The sequence below is a fragment of the Mustela nivalis genome (assembly GCF_964662115.1).
Source record: "Mustela nivalis genome assembly, chromosome: 16".
Taxonomy (NCBI): domain Eukaryota; kingdom Metazoa; phylum Chordata; class Mammalia; order Carnivora; family Mustelidae; genus Mustela; species Mustela nivalis.
In genome coordinates, this window is record NC_139035.1 from 19113100 (window position 1) to 19137007 (window position 23908).

Consider the following 23908-nt stretch of genomic DNA (forward strand, 5'->3'; position numbering starts at 1 on the left):
GTAGGCAGAGAGGCAGGCAGAGAGAGAAGAGGAAGCAGGCTCCCTGCTGAGCAGAGAGCCCGATGTGGGGCTCGATCTCAGGACCCTGGGATCATGACCTGAGCAAAAGGCAGAGGCCTTAACCCACTGAAACCCCCAGGTGCCCCTTTATCCTGCTTTTTAATGACTTTTTTATTGCTTGATAGAAGTGCTTAATTTCTCTTATAAAGAAGTGACACGATGTGTTTAATAGTTTGAAAGCTCTGTATTTCTTAACTATTTAATAATGCTATTTTATTATTGAAGACATGATTTTTCATTTTTGAATTCTTGGTTCATTCATTGTTTTCATTAATTCCTTCAGCTTAAAGTAAGAATAAAGAGGAACTTATGTTGCCAAAATCTTTTACCAAGAGAAAACATTTAAAAACTCTCTCTCTTTATATAGGCATTGGCTATAAACTAGAAGATTAAACTTTAACATTATTGGTCTTAAACAAAACCAGTAGGTCAGTCGCGGTGTAGTAGTTTTTCTTTATGAAATAATCAAGATAGCCAATTATGTACTAATATTTATGAAAGCAGTTACTATAAGACTACACATCTGTTGATTTGATTTCCTGTTTATTATACACTATTTTAAAAAAGTAAATTGTGGGGCACCTAGTGGTCATTCAGTTAAGCGTCCTATTGATTTCAGCTCAGGTCATGATCTCAGGGTTGTGGGATTGAACCCTGTCAGTCAGGCTTGGAGCCTACTTAAGATTTCTCTCTCCCCTCCTGCCTGCCCCTCACCCTTCTAACAGGAAAAAAAGAAAAAGAAAAAGAAAATTGTGTAGTGGTGGGGGATAGGGATTTGTCTTCGTGCGAGATGATAATTCTCAGTTTAACCCTCTCACCTGTCTAAATGGGTATTTTTGGTACACAGGAAAAAGGAAAGGTTAGTAGGTAATAGTGTATAACCCTAACAGGGTTTTAAATGGTTTATAGATTAAGTCCATCAAAAAATAGCATGGCCTGTGCATAGTAACTTTACTGTTTGCTATGTGACACTGTTTTTTTTTAATATAGTTCTCTTTGTGATAGGATTACTACATTAATAAAAACAGATCATTTCTCTGAGGAAACTGTTATTGATGGTTCCCCATATGGGAAAACTATTTGGTTTGGGAACTTGTAGATACTTTACTTCTCATTTTTTGATCAAGTACTCCCTAGAGCAGGAGAGGCAAAGTTTACTGTAAAGGAGCCATATAATAAATATTGGAGGCTTGGTGGGCCATGTGGTCATTGTCTCAACTATTCAGCTCTGCCTTTGTAGCAGAAAGCAGCCATAGACAGTATAAAAATGAAGGGGCTTGACTGTGTTCTAGTAAAATTTATTTATGAAAATGGATTCAGAGTGGAGGAAGGAATTTCACCCACAGGCTGACCACTGTACTAGAATATGAATTTTACTTCGTGTGGTCTTTTTGATTAAAAATCTCAGGTAGAATTTATTTTCTAGTTTTAAACAAATCTTTTAATTTAGGCTAGATGACTTAAATGTTAGTGTTTAATTGACAGAATCTGTGTTAGCTTTTTAAGTCATATATATATATTTTTTCTAGTTTGAAAGAAGTAGAAATGATTGGACTTTGGAGTCAGGAAGCACTAAGTTTGTACTTAATTGTACCTAATTGCTTTGTGGCTGTGGACACATTACTTCACATTGAAGAACTTAAATTTCCTTGTTTATAGAAGAGGAATAATACTAGATAGATATCTTTAGGTTATTGTGTTTTCCATTTAGCTCTCTTTTCATCAATTCAATTTAGTAAGATTATTTTTGTCATTAATGTGTGCCTTTCAGACTTTAGGAGAGAATTAACAGTGTAGAGATTGAGCATCTCTACTCTTGTCATACTGAGGAATCAAAACTCCTTGAATTTCAGAATGCTCTAACATTTATGTCAAATTGTTTTGTTACATTTTTGTACTTTTGTTAGTCCTTGAATTTTTAGTTTTTCTAAACATTCTTAGATTATGGTATGTAAAAATATAAAGTAAAATTTTAATCTTTGTTTATCAATGGAAGCCTGTCACAGAATTGGCAAGACATGAGACATTATTAGACTTACATTATCTTCTTTTACTGACAGCCTATAGCAGAAGCAGATTATTTGTAAATGGTTCCTATTGTATACTCAATAAAATTTTTTTACAGGAAGTTAGTATCCTCATTAGGCAGATGTTAGCATACTAAAATGATATTTGTTCATTTTTATAAGCAAATCTTGCTTGGAATAAGAAAACAACCTTTACACATATGATTGTAAGTATAAGATATCTTGTATATACTTATATGAATTTTTTTCAAAGATTTTATTTATTAATTTGACAGAGATCACAAGTAGGTGGAGAGGCAGGCAGAGAGAGGAGGAAGCAGGCCCCCCCCGCTGAGCAGAGTGTGCAACATGGGGCTCAATCCCACGACCCTAGGATCATGACCTGAGCCAAACGCAGAGGCTTTAACTCACTGAGCCACTCGGTTGCCCCGAAGACAGAGGCTTTAATCCACTGAACCTCCCAGGCGCCCCTACTTATATGAATTTTTTAACCAATATGTGGGAGCACAGTAAATACATTATTTGTAACTTTGCAACTCAGGGACACAATGAAAATGTTGAATCTAGTGAAGGTGCATAATTAGCACTGGCTTTCTCAGTATAAGGTTCATAAATAATACTCCAGGAGGAATTTTGTTTTCTTGGAGGGGTGTGTTGTCTTGACACAGGTAGGATAGAATATATGGCTTTTTATTTTAAGTTTTTATTTTAATCTTAGTTAACATGGGTATATTTAACATGGGTTCAACACTTCTGTACATTATTCAGTGCTCATCATAAGTGTATTCTTAACCACTATCACCCATTATACCCATCCCCCCATCCACCCCCATTCTGATGACCATCAGTTCTCTATAGTTAACATTCTCTTTCTTGGTTTGTCTTGCTCTTTTTCTTTTTTTCTTTGCTCATTTGTTTTGTTTCTTAAATTCCACATGGAAGTGAAATCATATGATATTTGTCTTTCTGTGACTGACTTAGTTTTCATAGGATTGTACTCTCTAGTTCCATCATGTTGTTGCAAATGGTAAGCCTTCATCCTTTTTTATGGTTGAATGATATTCCATTACATATTATATTATACCACATCTTCTTTCTCCACTCACCTATCAGTGGACACCTGGACTACTTCCATAATTTGGCTTTCATAAATAATACTGTAATAAACAGAGAGGTACATGTATCCCTGTGAGTTAGCATTTTTGTATTTTTTGGATAAATACCCAGTAGTGTGATTATTGGATTATAGGGTAGTTCTTTTTTTTAAACTTCTTGAGGAACCTCCATATTGTTTTCCACAGTGGAAATTTTTACATTAAGTTTATGTTACTACCAACAGTGCAGGAGGGCTTCTTTTTCTCCACATTGTTGGCAGCACTTGTTATTTCTTGTATTTTTTATTTTAGTCATTCTGAAACATGTGAAGTAATATCTCATTGTGGTTTTGATTTGCATTTCCCTGAAGAAGCCTAATATTGAGCATCTTTTCATGTGTCTGATGGCCATTTGTATGTCTTCTTTGAAGAAATGTCTGTTCATATATTCTGCCCATTTTTTAATAGGATGATTTATTTTTTGGGTACTGAGTTGTGTAAGTTCTCTATATATTTTAAATACTAACCCTGTATTAGATATGACATTTGCAAATATCTTCTTCCATTTAGTAGGTTGTCTTTTAGTTTTGTTGATCGTTTGCTTTGCTGTGCAGAAACTTTATTTTGATGGTAGTACCTGTCATTTATTTTTGCTTTTATTTCCCTTGCCTCAGGAGCTATATCTAGATAAACATTGCTGTGGCTGTCAGAGAAACTATTGCCTGTGCCATCTTCTAGGATTTTTATGATTTTAGGTCTAATCTGTTTTGAATTCATTTTTGTGTATGGTGTAAGGAAGTGGCCCAGCTTCATTGGTGTTGGTGTTTCCCAACACCATTTGTTGAAGAGAGACTGTCTTTTTCCCATTGTGTGTTCTTTCCTCCTTTGTTGAAGATTAATTGACTGTGATTAATTAATTGTGGGTTTATTTCTTGGTTTTCTATTCTGTTGATTTGTGTCTGTACCATACTATTTTGATTATGGCACGTTTTTAAATCTGGAGTTTTGATAACCTCCAGTCTCGTTTTTCTTTTTCAAGATTTCTTTGGCTATTTGGTGTCTTTTGTGGTTCCATACAAATTTTAGGATTGTTTTAGTTTTATGAAAAATACTGTTGGAATTTGATTGCATTAAATCTGTAGAATGCTTTGGGTAATACTTACATTTTAGCAATATTTTTTCTTCCAACCCATGAGCATGAAATGTCTTCCCATTTCTTTGTGTCATCTTCAGTTTCTTTCATTAATGTTTGATAGTTTTCAGAGGACGGGTTTTTCACTGCTTTGGTTAAGTTTATTTGCAGGCATTTTATTATTTTTGGTACAGTTGTAAATGCGATTATTTCCTTAATTTCTCTTTTTGCTGCGTCATTATTAGTGTATAGAGATAAAACAGATTTCCATATATTGATTTTGTATCCTGTATTCTGGGACTTTAATGAGTTCAGTTCTAGTAGTTTTTTGGTGGAGTCTTTAGGGTTTCCTATAAATGGTATCCTGTCATCTGCAAACAATGCAGAAAGTTTTAACTTCTTCCTTACCAATTTGGATGCCTTTTATTTCTTTTTGTTGTCTGATTGCTGTTGGTTAGGACTTTCAGTGCTGTGTTGAATAACAGTGGTGAGAGTGGATATCCTTGTCTTGTTCCTGACCTTAGGGGAAAGGCTCTCATTTTTCCCCCATTGAATATATTGTTCACTGTGGGTTTTTACTTTATGGCCTTTCGTGGTATTGAGATATGTTCCCTCTCAACCTACTTTGTTGAGGGTTTTTATCATGAATGGATGTTGTACTTGTCAGATGCTTTTTCTGCACCTGTTGAAATGATCATATGGTTTTTATCCTTTTTCTTATTGATGTGCTGTATCACATTAATTGATTTGTGAATATTGAACCACCCTTGCATCCCAAGAATAAATCTCACTCAATTGTGATGAATGATTTTTTTAATGTGTTGTTGAAAGTGGTTTTGCTAGTATTTTGTTGGCGGATTGTTGCATCTATATTTATGAAAGATACTGGCCTATAGTTCTCTTTTTTTATGTGTCTTTATTTAGTTTTGGTATCAAGAATGAATAGAATGAATGAATTTGGAGGTTTCAAATAGTACAGATTTGGGGAGTTTTCCTTCTTGTATTTTTTGGAATAGTTTGAAAAAAAGATACTAACTTTTCAAACGTTTGGTAGAATTCCCCTGTGAAGCTATTTGGTCCTAGACTTTTGTTTGTTGGGAGTTTTTTTGTTTTTATTATTATTCTTGATTCAGTTTCTTTGCTGGTAATCTCCGTCTGTTTAAAGTTTCTGTTTCTCCCTGCTTCAGTTTTGGTAGGCTATGTGTTTCCAGGAATTACTAAGCATTACTTCTAGGTTCAGTTTTGGCATATAATTTTCCATAATATCTCTTAAAATTGTTTGTATTTCTGTGGTGTTGGTTGTTACTTCTCTTCTTTCATTAGTGATTTTGTTTGTATGAGTTCTCTCTTTTTTGATGCGTCTAGCTAGAGGTTTATCAATTTCATTGATATTCTCAAAGAACCACCTTCTGGTTTTATTGGTCTGTTCTATTGAGGTTTTTAAAATTTCTATATATATTCATTTCTGCTTTAATCTTCATTACTTCCTTCCTTCTGCTGGTTTTGAGTTTTGTTGTTCTTCTAGATCTTGTAAGTGTAAAGTTCGGTTGTTTATTTGAGATTTTTCTTGTTTCTTGAAGTAGGCCTATATTACTGTAAACGTCCCTCTTAGGACTGCTTTTGCTTCAGCCCAAAGATTTTGGACCATTGTATTTTCATTTTTATTTGGTTCCAGGTAATTTTTTAATTTCTTCTTTGATTTCTTGATTGATCCATTCATTGTTTAGTAACATGTTATCTAACTTCCATTTATTTGTGCTCTTTCCAGATTTTTTTCTTACGGTTGTTTTCTAGTTCCATAGCATTGTGGTCAGAAAAGATGCATGGTATGACTTCGATCCTTTTTAATTTGTTGAGATTTGTTTTATCACCTGATACGTGATCTGTTTTAGAAGATGTTCATGTGCACTCGAAAAGAATGTATATTCTGCAATTTTAGGGTGAACTTTTTGAATATATGTTAAATTCATCTAATCCAGTGGGTCATTCAGAACACTCTTTCCTTGTTGATTTTTTTGGTTGGATGATTTGTCATGTATCGGTGTAAGTGTTAAAGCCCTCTACTATTTTTGTATTACAATTGATTAATTCCTTTATGCTTGCTATTAACTGTTATTGCTATGTATGAGGGTGCTCCCATGTTGGGTGTATAAATAGTACACAACTTTCATATCTTGTTGGATTTTCCCTTTTATTATTATATAGTGTCATTATTGTCTGTTGTTACAGTCTTTATTTTAAAAGTCTCTTTTGTCTGATACAAGTATTGCTACCCCGGCTTTCTTTTGACATCCATCTGTATGATAATGTTTCTCCATCCCTGTACTTCCAATCTGCAGGTGTCTTTATGTCTGAAATTAGTCTCTTTCATAGGTGGCATATAGATGGATCTTGTTTCTTTATTTACTCTGTTACCTTGTGTCTTTTGATTGGAGTATTTAATTTATTTATATTCAAAGTAGTTACTGATATTTATTGTTGCCATTTTACTTGGTTTTTGGTTGTTTTTGTAATTTTTCTGTGATCCTTCTCTTGCTCTCTTTCATGGTTTACTGGCCTTTTTTTAGTGATATACTTGGATTTTGGATATTACTGGTTTTAGATTTGTGGTTGCTCTTAGGTTTGTATGTAACATCTTCTGCAGGGTATATGATATTCTTTATTAAATTCTATGATCTTAAGAGGTTTTAATGGTATAAGCCAACAAACTTTGTGAAAGTTGTTTGTTTTAATGGCAAAAGTTTAACACCCAAAGCAAACAGTGAAGCTGGGTTATATTGAATAATAGGATTTGAAATGATGTCTTGGTTGAGGATAAAGTATAGGTGTTTATTTATATTGTTTATTTATACTGGCAGTTATCATAACATGCTATTCTCTTGTTTGAAAGCTTAATTTTAAAAATATATTTTTTAAAAGTTAAGAAATGAAAAATTTCACCTTATGTTTTGATGAAACAAATTCACAACTGATACTAGTTAAGTACATACATTTACAGTAAAATTTTAGAATCCCTGAATATTCTCTAGCTTTTATGTCATATTTTGTTTTTAGACATGGAAATCTTGGGATGCCTGGGTGGCTCAGTTGGTTAAGCGTCTGACTTTGGCTCAGCTCATTATTCCAGAGTCCTGGAATGGAGTCCCACTTTGGGCTTCCTGCTCATTGGGGAGTCTGCTTCTCCCTCTGCCCCTCCCCCTGCTCTTGCTCACTATCTCAAATAAATAAAATCTTTAAAAAAGACATGGAGGGGCGCCTGGGTGGCTCAGTGGGTTAAGCTTCTGTCTTCAGCCCAGGTCATGATCTCAGGGATCTCAGGGTCCTGGGATCGAGCCCCACATCGGGCTCTCTGCTCAGTGGGGAGACCTCTTTCTTTTCTCTCTCTGCTAACTGCTCTGCCTGCTTGTGATCTCTCTCCCTCTGTCAAATAAATAAATAAAATCTTAAAAAAAAAAAAAAGACATGGAAATCTCATAAGTTTATATACATAATCTTTTTATAGTATATGAACATGATGTATCCTCTTTCCTTTCTTCACTTAAAAGATATTTATTGAATGCCTACTCTGTGCTAGGCACATGTACTAATAGGTTGTGATGGTGAGCATTCTTCAAATCTGTGATACGTACTATGTTGAAAGAAATGAGTGCTTTAAGAACAGAAAGTAAGGGGCACCTGGGTGGCACAGTTGGTTAAGCAACTGCCTTCGGCTTGGGTCATGATCCTGGAGTCCCAGGATTGAGTCCCACATCGGGCTCTCTGCTCATCAGGGACTCGACTTCTCCTTCTGCTCCTCGCCCCTTTCATGTGTTCTCGCTCTCGCTCTCTCTCTCTCTCAAATAAATAAAAAATAACAAAAAAAAATTTAAAAGAACAGAAAGTAAGAGAATCCATCATCTATCAAGTGACCTTTTTTTGAGAAAATAATGTGTCTGACTCAGACCAAGGATGAGTAGTAATTAACCAAAGAGGGCAGGACTCTTCTTTACAAAGACCCTGAATGTGAAGGGAGCAAAGCATTTGCAGAGACCAGAAGTCTAGTAACTGGAGAAGAGATCAAAGAGAGAAGAGAGTAATGGTAGAAGGAGAGTGCAGACTCTAATTTTTAGAGCGCAGGGAACCTTGTAGGACACTTCAGTAAAGATTATAGTTTTTACCCTAAGAGCAATGGGAAATCGTTAAAGTGTCTTATTTGAGCAGTTGGTAAGATCAGATTTGTATTTTTTTTTTTCATTAGAGGTGGGGGAAGGGCAGGGGCCGAGCAAGAATCTGAAACAGTCTCTACACCTAGCACAGAGCACAAGGCAGGGCTTGATCCTGTATGACCCCGAGATCATGAACGATTAACCAACCGATCCACCCTGAAGCCCCTCAGATTTATATAAAAGATCCCTCAGATAGCAGCAGACAGAGCAGTATGAAACAGGACAAGAGTAAAATAGAGAAAACAATTTTGGTGGCTTTGCATTAGTCCAGGAAAGAGTTCAGAACTTGAGTGAGAGTAGATGAAGAAGTAGTAAAGGGAAATCAACAGATTCAAGATATATTTCGTGGGTAGAATTCTCTGAAGTTGATAGATTACCATGGGATTGGAAGAACGTTGTCATGGGTGACATCCAGGTGTCTGCCTCTCACAGTGGGAAAGCAGTGATAGATTTGGTAAGGTAGAAACACCAGAAAGAGATCCCATTCCCGCAGGTGGATCAGAAGTGCACTTTGGGAGCTCTTGAAGAATGTGAGAGAAAAGAAGCCGCAGCGAGAGGAGGATAATCTAGGACAGACAGACAGGAGATTTTGAAAAACTTGTGAAAAACTTGGGCATGTTTAAAATACTAAGGGATCGCCTAGACAGGGAAGTTTTCAAAATTATTGAAAGAGAGAGGAGATAATTAAAGAAGCAGAAGTCCTTAATAAAGGCCAGAAAGAGCCTACTAAGTGGAATTACTGATCTTAAATAAGAGATGGAGTGCCTCTAGTGTTTGCACCGGAGAAAGGAAGAAGAGGGCTCTGTGGGTTTAGCAGCTGGGCTAGCCTTATGAAGACACCAGAAGTCAATATCTGAGGAGAGTGGGAAATTTGAAATAAGTACAGTGATTAGTGAATTGAGAAACATAGGATTTCCTGGCTGCTTTGAGGGAAATTTTTGTGTTTAATGAATGTCATTTAATGTTATCTTAAAATCAGATTTGGAGGAAAACAGCAAGAATGTGAGCTCCACTCAGAATTCATGTATACTTTTAAGTAATGGCATCATTGGCCAAGACCTAGGCTACCCTGGATACTAAAGCAGAGATCCTCACATATGGAGGTGCTATACCTCTTTATGTAGTATATGATTTCATTTAACTTTTAACTTTCAGGGTTATTTATGTTGAATAGGCCTAGTTTGTTTCTAATCAATGTTTTTTCCCCCCCTTTTTTAGGCAGGCAGAAGTCCTGAAGGCTGACATGACAGGTATTGGCTCACTCATTTGTTTTTCACACTTATTTTATACCATTAAATTGAGGGAAGGGTGTCATCTTCCCTGTATTACTTGTTGCACTGTCCTAGTTGCCAGAGGAATGATAACTTACTGTTTGCTTTTAATAATTACTGTTTTTGAACTTTGAATTCTTACTTAGATCATCAAGAATTTTGAATAATCTGTGCTATACTGAATTAAATATTAACTAACTTAATGCATATAATCATTTAATTTTAATGAACTGCTTATCATCAATTTAAGACATTAAAAAAAAAAGAATGCATATACCATATTAAAAACATCTTAGGGTATTGGGTTCATGTCTTCCTGTTTATATTCCCCAATCTTGAATAGTAATTAGACCTTGAGAAAAAATATTTGTAGGAAAACTACTAAAAGTTCTTGAAATTGAGTGAGCTGCTTTGCCACCTTTCTTTTTTCCCTTGTCTTTTTTGTTTTGAGTAAATAACCAAGGTGATTTTGAAAGAATAGCTGGAAGTCACTAGAAGGAGCAGATGATTTTAACTTTCCAAAATTGGGAAATATATGACAATGACTATGTAGTGATCATTGTGCTCTCTGTAGCAGCATATGGTGTCCTAAAATGTAAACATGTGCAAATGGATCTCATTCTTATTTTTGAGAACTTTAGTTCTAAAGTGAAATCCACAAAGAAGAGTTAAACTTTTACAACAGCATTCTGGCCAAAATTTACAATCAAGAAGGGATAGGCTCTAGATGTCTTTTTCTCAACATTGCAGTCTAATGTTAATGTTAATGTTGATCCTATTGTTTTAAGAATTCGTGGTTAATATCATTATCTTCTTGTTCAAGGAAAAGAGGTAAGAAAGAAAGCTAAAAGCACTTTTAACAGGTTTACTTAATGTAGTACCTCAGTTCCTCCCATTATTAACATGACTGCCATCGTCTTCAGTACTATGGGTATTAGTGTCAGCTCTAAGCTACTGTATTATGCTTTTGTATTGTCCTGTTAGGCACAATATGCATTATGTGACAAAAATTAGACTTGGAGCAATTTTCAGCTAGCTATACCTTTTACTTTTTCTTAAGTATTGAATACCCTCAGTAAGTAGGCTTAGAGTTTGGCTTTTATAAGGAACATTTGACTGCCCAAGAACATTAACTTGGATATTAAGTAATTTAAATGATAGTCTGTCTGATAGATCAGAGTTAATGATCCCTTATTATCCTTCCCCTGCCATAGTTGAATTGAAACAAGATTGAATAAATCCATAAATCTGTTTATTTAGTCATTAAAAAACTAATAAGGGACCAAGAAGCTGATACTACACCCAGCTTTTTTGTAGCCAGCAAACTCTTTTGAGGATTAATTAAAAAACCGGTTTTATTTGTAGGCTTAAAGAAGAGTAAAAACTGTGTCATTGTGCTGTTGCAAAATATTAAATGTAACCAGAAGCCTAATTGAAATATCTGTTACTAGGTTCTTCTATTGATGCAGCTAACTATCAGTTACTGCACTCCTAAGCCTAGTAACCGGAAAAGCTGAAGTGTCTTGCAGGACTCTGGCAGACAGTATGGCCCCAGCTGGGTATTTCATTTAGTCCTAGCCTGACTTCCTTTCCTCTTGCACCCACTCTCATTTGGCCTCTTGAGCAGTTCAGGCAGTGTCTGCTATGAATTCTTATTTACATGAAAGGGCAAGTATGGATTGCTCACAGAATTTCTTGGCAAGCAATTTACCAATCATTAAAATAACCCTCACTGTTTTGGCTTTATTGGGTTGATATATAGAGAATAGGAATGACAGCAGAGTGTGTAAACAGCTGCTGGATTATGAGCAGAGATGAAGATTCTGTAGGGACAGTTGTGAGAATGATTCAAAATAGAAAAGCTGCTTTGGAGAAAGAAATACAGTTCTGAGAGTAAACAGACCATCTTAGCAGCCCATCATTTTAAATGGGGTGACTTCTGAGGCATATGACTTCCTTTGATATGAATACATAGAAGTCTAAACTAAAGCAAAGAGTACACCATTCATTTTTTTTTTTGCCTTACTCATGTCATGATGTTATTTCAAAGCCAAAAGGCAAATTCAGAAACATTTCGAACCAGATTTAGTCATTAGCCAAAAGGTGAAAGTTATTTGAAAATATAGTAGTATAAAACTTCCGCAACAGTCTGTGGTATCTACCTAAAGCAGATGTTTGCTTTGGGAAATGGAGAGGAAAGGAGTCATTGGTGTGGTATAATGTTAACTATCTCTTTTTTTTTTTCTGTCTCTGTTGTTTTGTCTGTTTTGTTACTCCAAGATTCTAAGCTGGGTCCGGCTGAGGTCTGGACATCCAGACAGGCTCTGCAGGACCTGTACCAGAAAATGCTAGTTACTGATTTGGAATACGCGTTAGACAAGAAAGTAGAACAAGATCTGTAAGTATCATCATTTGGGATGTCCCTGTAAGATCAAGAGTATTACCAAGACTTTAGGATAGAAAGGAACGATTTGGTTATTTCTTCTTAACCTATCAGAGTAAGCTCTTTCAGTAAAAGAAGAAATTCTAATACCTGTAATACTTGTGGGTTTTTTGAACCAAATATTTAACCATTCGTATTACTTCATATAGTCTTGGGTGACAGGAGAAGTGCTTGGATTTGAATGTTTTTAATGTCTTTAGGGCATATCATAAAAAACAAATCTCTATATATGTATTTCAGGTACTAAGAGACAGTGTTTGGATTCTCTGTGTGTGTTTGGTCCTGCATTTAAGCCATTTAAGCCAGTCCTGCATTTTAAGTCATAGCTTGAAAAATTCAGTAGTGAGCTTTAGATAAATCTCTGGTAAATGTGATTCTATAAATTTCTCCCGAAGAAAAATGTGTTTGCATTGTAAGGGAAGTTCTTCTTTTTATAAAATAAGTAGGTGTTTCCTTTTTTATTTTTTCTTCCCCTAATAAGACTAAAGAAAGATTTTGTATATTTAGGCTATTCCACTTGTTCTTTCTATGAGAGGTGAAATGGCGATGACCAGATTCCCAAGTGAGTAAATAAATGCCTGTTGTGGAAGGCCTTGCCTTATAAATTGGAGCAGGGATATTAGGCTGATGGAAAATTAAAAATCAGTTTAGAATATTTCTATTCAGAAATGGCTATTACCCTAAGTTGTGGTGAAAGTTAGTTTTTCCTATAGTTTATACTTTTCTTAGATATTTTATATTTTTAGGAGTTCTAGTAATAAGAGAGCTTAATCACAGCCACTCAAAATCCATTTCCATGATATTAGAGTCAAGGATAAAATATCATCAGAAATGCTAAGGGAGTGATTGTCCTCATAAACCATTAAAAATACCCAGTGCTCTTGAGTCTCAAAGTTGAGGTTAATAGACCAGGTAGGTTGTAGACCTTTTATCTGTGTTTGCTTCCTTTTTTTTTTTTTTTTAAGATTTTATTTATTTATTTGACAGAGAGAGATCACAAGTAGGCAGAGAGAGGAGGAAGCAGGCTCCCTGCTGAGCAGAGAGCCCGATGCGGGACTCGATCCCAGGACCCTGAGATCATGACCTGAGCCGAAGGCAGCGGCTTAACCCACTGCGCCACCCAGGCGCCCTGTGTTTGCTTCCTTTAATCAAAGCAATTCTAGCTCCATCCTAGTTCCTTTTTTCCCTCCTGTGGTTTCCAAGTTAAGGAATGACTGTATTTCCCCATAACTGAATTTAAAATGATTCTCTATATAGCTTGATGAATGAAAGACATTTTATAATGGGATTTTGGCATGCCATATGTCAACATTGTTTTTTCCTATTTTAAATAGCCAGAATTGAAATGTCCAAAAATGAACTTAAATTTCAAGCTCTCAAGAAAATATTAACCCCAAGAGAAATAAAAGTCTTAAATAGAATTAGAACAGAGTGCTGTGGGAAATAGATTTTATGGAAATAAGAGATAGGACTTAGTATTTTCTAGAAGAATTTTTAAAAAGAATTATTTCTTCACATAATGTATGGCAATTCGTTAATAGCTTACTTTTACTTTGGTCTTGCCACTGTAGTTCTGATTTTGTACTAACTCTAGTAGCTCTAAAAGATTAATAACTGAAGCCACAGTGTGATTATTCAAACATGGGTAAGTGTTTACTAAGGTCAGTTGGATTCTGCTGCATCTGTAGTCTTGCTCAAAGAGGAGCATAAAGTTATTTAAGTAAGTGAATAACTTTAATGCAGGTTTACTGTCTAGTGTGTTATAACAAACAGTTCTTTCTTGTTCTCAGGGGGACCAGTGTCTGCCCAGTGAGTCACTGCTATACCAAATAGAATTACATTTTGTTTTCAGCTGGAATCATGCCTTTAAGAATCAGATCACAACACTACAAGGCCAGGCAAAGAATCGAGCAAACCCGAATCGGAGTGAAGTTCAGGCAAACCTTTCTCTGTTCCTAGAGGCAGCTAGTGGCTTCTATACTCAGGTGAGTTCTGCATTTATACCAATTCTTCTAGAAAAATTGTGAATGTGCTTCGTACATGTCTTGTTGTTCGTATAAACACTTTTTGTTAACACTATGTGGGCCATCCAGGAGTTGATCACCTGTAATCTGACATGAATAAACATATCCCAAATTGTTTACCATAAGACTTTTCAAACAATAAAGTTTTGACCAAAAGTTGGTGTTTTGGCTTAAAGATTGGAGGTATAATTGTGTGCGTAGAAAATGGATAATGAGTAGGAACAAACCATGCCTTAGTGATAACAGTAGAAGTAGTCAGTTATAAGTGGTATTAGAGCAAATGTGAATTTATGAGTATGGGTATAGTCATTATGAAAGTAACAGCTGTGTTGTACCAGGCAAGAAATCATCAAAATTTGTGATACCAAGTGAGTTTTCATAGTATTATGTGTTCAGTAGAATTTATCTGGGGCTTTAAATGCTATTAAACTACTTAAGAAATGGAGTAGATTTTGCTCCATTTTAATAATAAGCCATTAATTATCATCCTCAGAGACTTACCTTGTCCTTGGTTACATCCTGCTATAACTTCTAAGACAGGCAAGGTGAAAGAATAAATTAATCTTCGGGGCACCTCCATGGCTCAGTCAGTTAAGTGTCTGCCTTCAACTCAGGTCATGATCTCAGGGTCCCAGCATCGAGCCCGGCATAGGATTCCTGTTCAGAGGGGAGTCTACTTCTCACTGCCTCTCCCCTTCCCCATCATTCATTCTCTCTCAAATAAATAAATAAAATCTTTTTTAAAAAAAGAATAGATCTTCCTGAACGGTGATTTTTCTTTAAGCAGAATCTTGTAGAAACTTCATCTCATCCATTTGCAGTAGCATTCATATTTTATTTAATAAAATGTGTATAAACTCTCATCTTAGAATGATGAGCTGAGGTTTTAAAGATCTTGGACTCATCTTTGGCCATTCTCTCTGTTGCTTCTTGACCATTGCTACCTGTATTTTGGCTTCATTTTGGTTGTATCATTTCTTTGAAAGAAGGAGAAGAAAAGACTTTGTGTTGGAAATTGCCCCATAGTTAGCCATCATCTTAGGGAGACTATTTGTTTTACTTAGACTAAAACATTCTTCACAGTTCATTATTGAAAGAACTCAAGTATGGTTCTTATTCTCGAAATTTATTTTCAAATTTATGCCAGCTTCTAACAGTAAAAGTCAATGTTTCTGGAGAGAGGGCTTGTAGTATGCTGCTAACTAGTCCTTAAAGTAGATGTTAAAGATAATTCATTCCACAAGTAGCTTTTATTTTATTTTTTATTTTTATTTTTTTCAGTGGCTGATTTTGAGTTTTTGTTTTGTTTTATTTTGTTTTTATTTTTTATTTTTTATTAACATATAATATATTATTAGCCCCTGGGGTACAGGTCTGTGAATCGCCAGGTTTACACACTTCACAGCACTCACTATAGCACATACCCTCCCCAATGTCCATAACCCCACCACCCTCTCCCTAGCCCCCTCCCCCTGGCAACCCGCAGGTTTGTTTTGTGAGATTAAGAGTCTCTTATGATTTGTCTACCTCCCGATCCCATCTTGTTTCATTTATTCTTTTCCTACTCCCAAACCCCCCATGTTGAATCTCCACTTCCTCATATCAGCGAGATCATATGATAATTGTCTTTCTCTGATTGACTTACTTTGCTAAGCATAATACCCTCTAGTTCCATCCACGTCGTCACAAATGGCAAGATTTCATTTCTTTTGATGGCTGCATAGTATTCTGTTGTATATATACCACATCTTCTTTATCCATTCATCTGTTGATGGACATCTAGGTTCTTTCCATAGTTTGGCTATTCCACAAGTAGCTTTTAAAAGCCTACTATTTGTAAAGCACAATACAGATACTGGGGATATGGAGGGGAAAGAGTCTTCCTTTAAGGGAACATAGAGTCTGAATCAAGAGGTGGATACATTAATAGATACTCTTTTTGCTTTCTGATTATAAAAATAATGCATACTTATTTCAAGAAATTTGGAAATTACACAAAAATAAAATTTTTAAAAATTAATTTTCCCATTCAGGATAGATTACTATTTTAGTATATATATCCTTCTGGTGTTTTAGTAATTTTGAACATACAAGACATATAAGACAAATAGCCTTATATCTGCTTTATAAACAATGTAAATTTTCCCTTGTGTTGTTAAATAGTTTGATAAACATCTTTGAGTATAAAGCATTTTCTCTAATTTTGGATTATTTCATGATAACCAATTCTTCACTGGATGGTGAATGAAATCACTGGATGAATGAAATTTTAAAACTGTTGATACATGTTGTTTTCCTGTATTTCTGTCAGCAGTGTATTCAAGTGTCTGTCTTGATGAGTGTTGCCAGCGTTGTGTTTTCAGTAAAAGTAAATGAATGATTAAATGAATAACGCATATTTAATAAATGGAAAATGACTTTTCATTTAAAATTTAACATCTGAATTGCTAGTGTTGAACTGGATTCATATTTTATTAGATATTTGTATTTTATATAAATCATCAGTTTACTTTCCCTGTTCATTGTTTGGACCCTATTTTTTCCAGAGCTCTTTATACATGAGAGATATTAATTTTTTATTGGTTTTTGGCAAATATTTCCAGTTTCTCCTTTTGTTTTTCATTTTATTTAGAGCCTCCTAACATTACCTGATTTTTTTTTTTGTAACGTAGTCTTTTCTTTGTCCATAGATCAGTGAATATTTAATAAGGACAATGATATTTCTATGTAAAGGAACAAATAGATATTATAACTTAAATCATTAAATTTGAAAATAACACAGTGTCTTAAAATAGAGTAATGATTAAATTATGGCGTATCTGTAAAATGGGAATTTATGAAACTATTATAAGTGATATTTATGATTTTTTTTAATGATGGAAAAATTATGGCATTATTGAGTAGAAAATCATACAAAATTATGTATACAGTTTGACTCATATGTAAATCGAGGTGTCTCAGCTCAGAGTATTAACAAAAATGTTGTCTCTTTCTCCTTCTCTCCATCACTACTTTCAGCTGTGCTTTGTTGAGTTCCAGATTTCCGTCATAACTTCTTAGAAAGATTCTGTAATGTTCTGGTTGACTTTACGTTTTTGAAACATAGTCTGTTTTTTAAACTCCAGTCTCGTTTCTGATTCAGATCTATTTTCCTTTCCTTCCCTATGCAGTAGAAACTGGAATTGTGAATGAGCACAGCTGAAGTAGAGACTCTAAGCAGCTGGCCCTGGTGGAGGGAGAAGGAAAGCATTCCATGTTGCAATATGTTTTTACAATAGCCATTGTACAGATTGGTTTGTCATCTTGAAACATGATTCTTGACCTTTTTTAAGGTACTATATATGTAACACATTTCCAAAGCTTTAATTGCACATTGATGAAGCATCTGCAAGGAAGGAAAGCAAGAATCATCGTTTTTATTGAGGGAGCATGATATTTGTAAAAAAAAAAAAAGAAAAGAAAAGAAAAATTTGGGCAGGTGAATAATAAAATCGTGCTCAAATTATCTGATAACGAATATACATGAGTGACCTAATTTTGAAATTTATTTTTTCAATTTTTATAGTCATTGATTTTCTCTACTTGCTTTCCTTAGGCAGTGGTTGAGGAAATACAATAATTGTAGAATGAACGTCAATAAACTTTTTCAGATATTAGCATTAATAGAACTTTTTACTTCCATTTTTATGTTGTCTTGGTTTGGTCATTGAAACAGTTAATGGTGTTGCTAACAGTAATGTTTTATACATTTTTCTTGATTACATGCAGTGTAGATTAAGCCACCAGATTGAAGGAATAGACCAAGTCCAGGTCATTGTACAACCTTACAGGACAAGATGAGTTTTGAATTTAGTCTTTAAGTATAGTTGCAAGCCATTGGAAAGGAGGCCAGGGAGTAACATGATAAAGTTTGCATTTTTAGAAGATTATCCTGGCTGTTGTATGGAGGATAAATGGAAAGAAATTGATGGATTTTTTGAAGAATAGCCAGTAGACTTGCTGATGGATCAGATTGGATATGTGGAATCAGGGTAGGGGAAGAATTATCAGGTGACTTGAGGTATCAGATTGAGCAGCTAGATTACTGCTTGTACCATTTACTGAGATGGGGAGTACTATAGAGAAAGCAGCTATGCTTGTGTTAAATGAGACAGCCTATTGTGCAGGTGTCAAATAGGAAATTAGATAAACTTGGAGCTCAGTAAAAAGGTCAGGGTTGGAGTAAATTTTATGATTACAATAAAAAACCCTGACTTAGCCTGACATTAGTATTTGGTATTTAAAAATCACAGGACTAACAAAGAGTGATTTGAAGGGGCACATGGCACCCAAATGTCTCTAGAAGAATTGTCCACAATAGCCACAATATGGAAAGAGCCCAGATGTCCATTGACAGATGAATGGGTAAAGAAGATGTGTGCGCGCGCACGTGTGTGTGTATGTGTATAAATAAAATGGAATATTTCAGCCATCAAAAGAATGAAATCTTGACATTTGCAACGATGTAGATAGAACTAGAGGGTATTATGCTAAGTGAAATAAGTCAGAGACAGATACCATATAATTTCACTTATGTGGAATTTAAGAAACAAAGCAGATGAACATAAGGGAAGGGAAGGAAAAATAAAATAAGATGAAAATTGAGAAGAAGGCAAACCGTAATAGATGCTGAACTCTAGGAAACAAACAGGGTTGCTGGTGGGGTGAGGGATGGGGGTGGGGTAATTGGGTGATGAGCATTAAGGAGGACATGTGATGTAATGAGCTCTGGGTATTACGTGCAGACTGATGAGTCACTAAATTCTACCTCCAAGACAAACTAAATAAATAAATTTTTAAAACCACAGGACTAGGGCGCCTGGGTGGCTCAGTGGGTTAAGCCGCTGCCTTCGGCTCAGGTCATGATCTCGGGGTCCTGGGATCGAGTCCCGCATCGGGCTCTCTGCTCAGCAGGGAGCCTGCTTCCCTCTCTCTCTCTCTGCCTGCCTCTCCATCTACTTGTGATTTCTCTCTGTCAAATAAATAAATAAAATCTTTAAAAAAAAAAAAAAAAAAAAAAAACCACAGGACTAGGTGAGAACAGGTTAGCACAAGTGGAGCCACCATTGCAGTAGTAGAAAATCAGATACAGAACCTCTGAGTCCGCAGGAACTTTTCTGGTATCTTCCTCTGCAGCCCCTGGGTTCAGACAAAGATTTTATTAGAGGAGGCATTCAACGTGATGTTCCAGCCATGTTTGATTTACCTTTCGTGAACGTCCTTTTTTCTTCTTGGTAGATGTTCCACCTTGCCTAATTTTCTAGTCTGTTCTTTCAGTACTTACCGAACTCCATTCTCCACCACCTGTCATGTTTCTTTGTGTCCTCTTCTGCAGTCATCTGGTTTTGTTGCATTTTTTTCACCCCATTTTTTTGTTCCATTCTATACTTCTTGCCTTTAATGTTTCCTGATTCTAACCATTCTGGGCTTTAACTTGTTTACCTAATTTTATGCCAGCAAATTTATTGCCTATAACAAGTGTATAGGTATAAGTAAAGCTGAAGGAGATAATTTCTTTGCTTAATAAGAAAGGGTACATTGTATTCGGTTCTGAAAGTGGTTTTTAACTTAGGAAAAATGTGGGACATTTCAAATCCTGAGTGGGGTCCTCAGGATGTCTTACTTTATATTTTGAGTTCTGCACGTGTTAGAAAGAGTGATGATAGAATAAAGGTATTTCTAATTCTGTAACTTTGAGTCAAATCACTTGGTATTTCTGTTGCTTTCATATCCTCATCTGAAAAAGTAGAGCTTTATAACTACATATACTGTATTGTTAGTAGTTTATCACAAGGATAAGTGAGACAAATGTATCAAATAACCTAGGGAATAATGTTGACTATAAATGTAGATTGTTCTCTTGGCTTATGCTCACGGTCATGTTTGATATCCCTTGCTATTCACTGCCCCTTCCCTTCCCCACTCCCACTTTATTTACCTGTCTTGGTCATTTAGTCGTGAGCTCTTTAAGAAGGTAGGTTTTCTTGCTCATCTCTGTCGCTTACCGTGTTGTCTAATACAGTACCAGATGTGTGAATGAATCTATTTGTAAATAAATATTTGAATAAATGGGAGTAGAATGCAATGAGTTCTCTGGGGGCCAAGAATGAAACCCTTGGGGAGCAAGGTAGGGGGAGAAAAGTCTTTGGATAAAGGGGACTGAAAAGGAATGGTTGGTAAGACAAAACACCAGCTACAAAGCAACACAACAGCTAGCAAAACTCAGTGATGAGTCATAAGGTCGACTGTTCTAAATGCAACAAAGAGATCCAATAAGATGATGACTGAAAGTGTCCATTGTATTTGCTTATTAGATAACTGGTTGTCGTATGGACAGCAGTTTCAGTGGAGAGGTGGTGGGGTGGCAAGAGGGTTTGTGTGGAAGGCAGATCATAATGCAATAAGGAGCGACTAGGAATTCAGAAAGCAGATAGCACATATGTAGATTCCTCTGAAGGAGTTTGGTAAGAAAAAGAGACATTAAAAGGTTGCTGGAGAAGGAGTCGAAGGTCAAGGAGGAGAGTGTTTTGGTTTGGGTTTTTTTTTATTATTGTTTTCTATAGGTGACACTTGATATTCGTAGGTTACAGCAAAGAAGCATGGGAAGTTGGAAGTAGACATAAGAGAGAGGGGATGATAGGCAGGAGGCAGACAAGAATGAAATAGGTATGCTTAGGCAGAGGAGTTAGTTCTGACCAGGAGGAGGTTCCTTTAATAGTGAGATTAATGGAAAAAGGAAAAAAATGGGTGGTTTATATAATGTCAAAAGTCCCTTCCAGATCTGTAATACCATCAGATCTGTTATATATGCAAAGATATGAACTGACCTAGGGGTTAAGAATGTAAATCTCAAGGGGGAACCTGGGTGGCTTAGTCGGTTAAGCGGTGGACTCTTAATCTTAGCCCAGGTCTTAATATCAGCATCGCGAGTTTAAGCCCGTGTTGGGCTCCATGCTGGGTGTGGAACTTACTTAAAAAATCAGTCGGTCTTCTATCTCAGGGAACTCCTAAAGTCTGACAAATATGTTGGCTTGTATTTAAGCCCTATTTGTAACCACCCAATCATTAATGTTACTTTGTATGTGTTTCTTTCTTTCTTTCTTTCTTTCTTTTATTATGATTATTTGAGGGAGAGATAGAGGGAAAGTGGGTAAGCATAAGCGGGAGGAGTAGGGAGAGGGAGAGAGTCTCTCTAGCAGACTTTTCACTGAACGAGGAACCTGAGGTGGGTTGATCTCATGACCCTGAGATCAAGACCTCAGCTGAAACCAAGAGTTGGTCTCTTAACCAACTGCACCACCCAGGAGCCCTGGTTTTTATGTTTCTAAGAGGAATAGTAGATAATTTCTTGGACTAGCTTGCTAAATGTAAATGAATATGCTATTTAGGTAAAGTCTTTTTTAATAATGTTTCTGTTCCTTTTGTTTATTTTTTTAAAGATTTATTTATACATTATTTTGGGGTGGGGGACAGTGTGTGTGAGAGAGAGAATCCCAGGGAGACTCCCCTGTTAGGGCAGGGCCTGCCAGTGGGCCCATCTCAGGAGCACTGAAATCACTACCTGAGTAAAAACCAAGAGCCAGATACTTAACTGACTGAGCCACCAAGGTGTTCTGCTTTTCCTTCTATTTATTTATTTGTTTATATTATTTTAAAGATCTTATTTATTTATTTATTTGAGAGAAAGAGGGAGGGACAGAGGGAGAGAAGCAGACTCCCTGCTGTGTGTGGAGCCCAACTCTTGGGCTTGATCCCAAGACCCTGAGATCATGACTGGAGCCAAAATCAAGTCAGATGCTTAACCGACTGAGCCACCCAGGCGTCCCCACTCTGTTCCTTTTAGAGGCACATCCTAGATGGCTCTAATATTTGAGAATTTAAAAGATAAGATTTATAATAAATGTTAAGTGTTATCGTATCCTATTTTCTTCAGTCTTTGCTCAGGTCTCAGTAGTATATGATATTAGGTACACATGTTAAAGTATATAAACTTTACTGTTAGAACACTTCTGACTTACCGATTCTGGCTTATCACTAAGTCTTATTCATGTTTTCCTTGTAGTTATTACAAGAACTATGTACAGTGTTTAATGTAGATTTACCATGCCGTGTGAAGTCTTCCCAATTGGGAATTATCAGCAATAAACAGACGCATACCAGCGCCATAGTGAAGCCACAGTCTAGCTCCTGTTCCTATATCTGCCAGCACTGCCTCGTCCACCTTGGAGACATTGGTGAGCCTTTGGTGTGAAGGAATTGCTAATACATTCATCCTTTTCTTTGGCATAGTCACAGAAGGAAACTCCTTTCCTTCAAACTAAGGATTGCACACAATTTAGATGGTCATTATGGAAACTAAAATGTAAATTAACTTAAATTTTCTTAATATTTCGGAATTGGCAATGGATCTTGAAGGTATCAACTTCCATATTAAGATTTAAGTTTCCTTCGGACTCATGCAGATGTAGGCAAATGAATAAAAAGTGTAATCAAAGCTAAATTTTTCAAAGTGGTGCCATGTCTTCTAAATTCAAAGTATCCTCTTGGAATTGTAGGGTTTGTAAGTTATTTCTTCTGAAGCTAGCTTGTCTTTCCTTCCTATCAGTTTATTAAAACCTCTTTTTAAAGTGTTTCCTTTTTACAGTTAAATTTTATTAATATTTTATATATTTTATCTGCAAGTGTTCTGTAACTTATCCTTAAGGTTAACCTAAAAAGGTTGTAAAACAAATTAACTATGGGATTATGTTTCAACTGTCCTCAAATAATAAGGAATGGAGAACATTACTGCTTTAAGTTCAAAGATTTTTAGATTTCTTGATATCATAAATCACTGACCTCCATGCACGGTCACATCAGAGTAAGCACCAAGTTCTGCGCGGAGAATCAGTGAGTAGTGTATTTAGGTTGTTTTTGCTTTCAGTGTATTCTGTGCACACACATGCTTAATATTGCAGTAGGTATGAGGCATTTTCCAAAATCACTGTATAAGATATTGAAGAAATACATAATTTTCAGATCATATTGTATAGTGTTTTTTATTTTGTTTTGTTTTTAAGTGCCATATAACTCACCCCTTCTTGTGGGCCGGCTCCAGGTCACCAGCATAGTCCATAATGGGAGCTGGTGATGCATGACACTGGAGGACCTGAAAATGGGGGCTAGGTAAGCTTTAAAATTGGTTACATGATGAATGTCCCAAATAGGGAAGACCAGATGGACACTTTATGCATAATCCTATAGTTAATTTGTTTTAACATATCTTCGGTCTTTAATGATCTTAAATTAATTTTAATGTGTTTATTATCTTTAGAATTGAAAACTATAGTTGCTTTGGAAATATTACCCTACTGGTTTTCTATTCATTTGTTTGCTTGTTTTTAAACTAAGCGTTCATTTTTCTCCTTTCAGCTCGATACAGAAACCAGACCAGCCAGGCAGAGTCCTACTACAGGCATGCAGCTCAGCTTGTCCCCTCTAATGGTGAGTGGGCCTCCTACCTCAACTTGTGGATGACTGTGAAACTTTATAACAATACAGAAAATAGCTCAAGGCTCATCTCGTGTCGTCATCTTTTATGGAAGCAAAAGATTCCAAGTTTTGGTATTGTGTT

The 23908-nt window shown here is 35.8% G+C and overlaps 1 protein-coding gene across 43 annotated transcripts in view; it reads left to right on the forward strand.

Moving 5' to 3' along the window:
• SMG7 (SMG7 nonsense mediated mRNA decay factor) overlaps positions 1-23908 on the forward strand; it is a 92150-nt gene that overhangs the window by 42366 nt on the left and 25876 nt on the right. For 31 of the 43 annotated variants that reach the window (XM_082702886.1, XM_082702925.1, XM_082702902.1 and 28 more), the window contains 5 exons: positions 9737-9768; positions 12070-12187; positions 14085-14217; positions 22358-22529; positions 23707-23778. In XM_082702886.1, coding sequence (XP_082559012.1) covers positions 9737-9768; positions 12070-12187; positions 14085-14217; positions 22358-22529; positions 23707-23778 — 527 coding nt within the window. Of the gene's footprint in view, positions 1-9736; positions 9769-12069; positions 12188-14022; positions 14218-22357; positions 22530-23359; positions 23461-23706; positions 23779-23908 lie in introns of those variants that run through there. The other 12 variants (XM_082702907.1, XM_082702888.1, XM_082702892.1 and 9 more) reach the window with 4 other exon arrangements.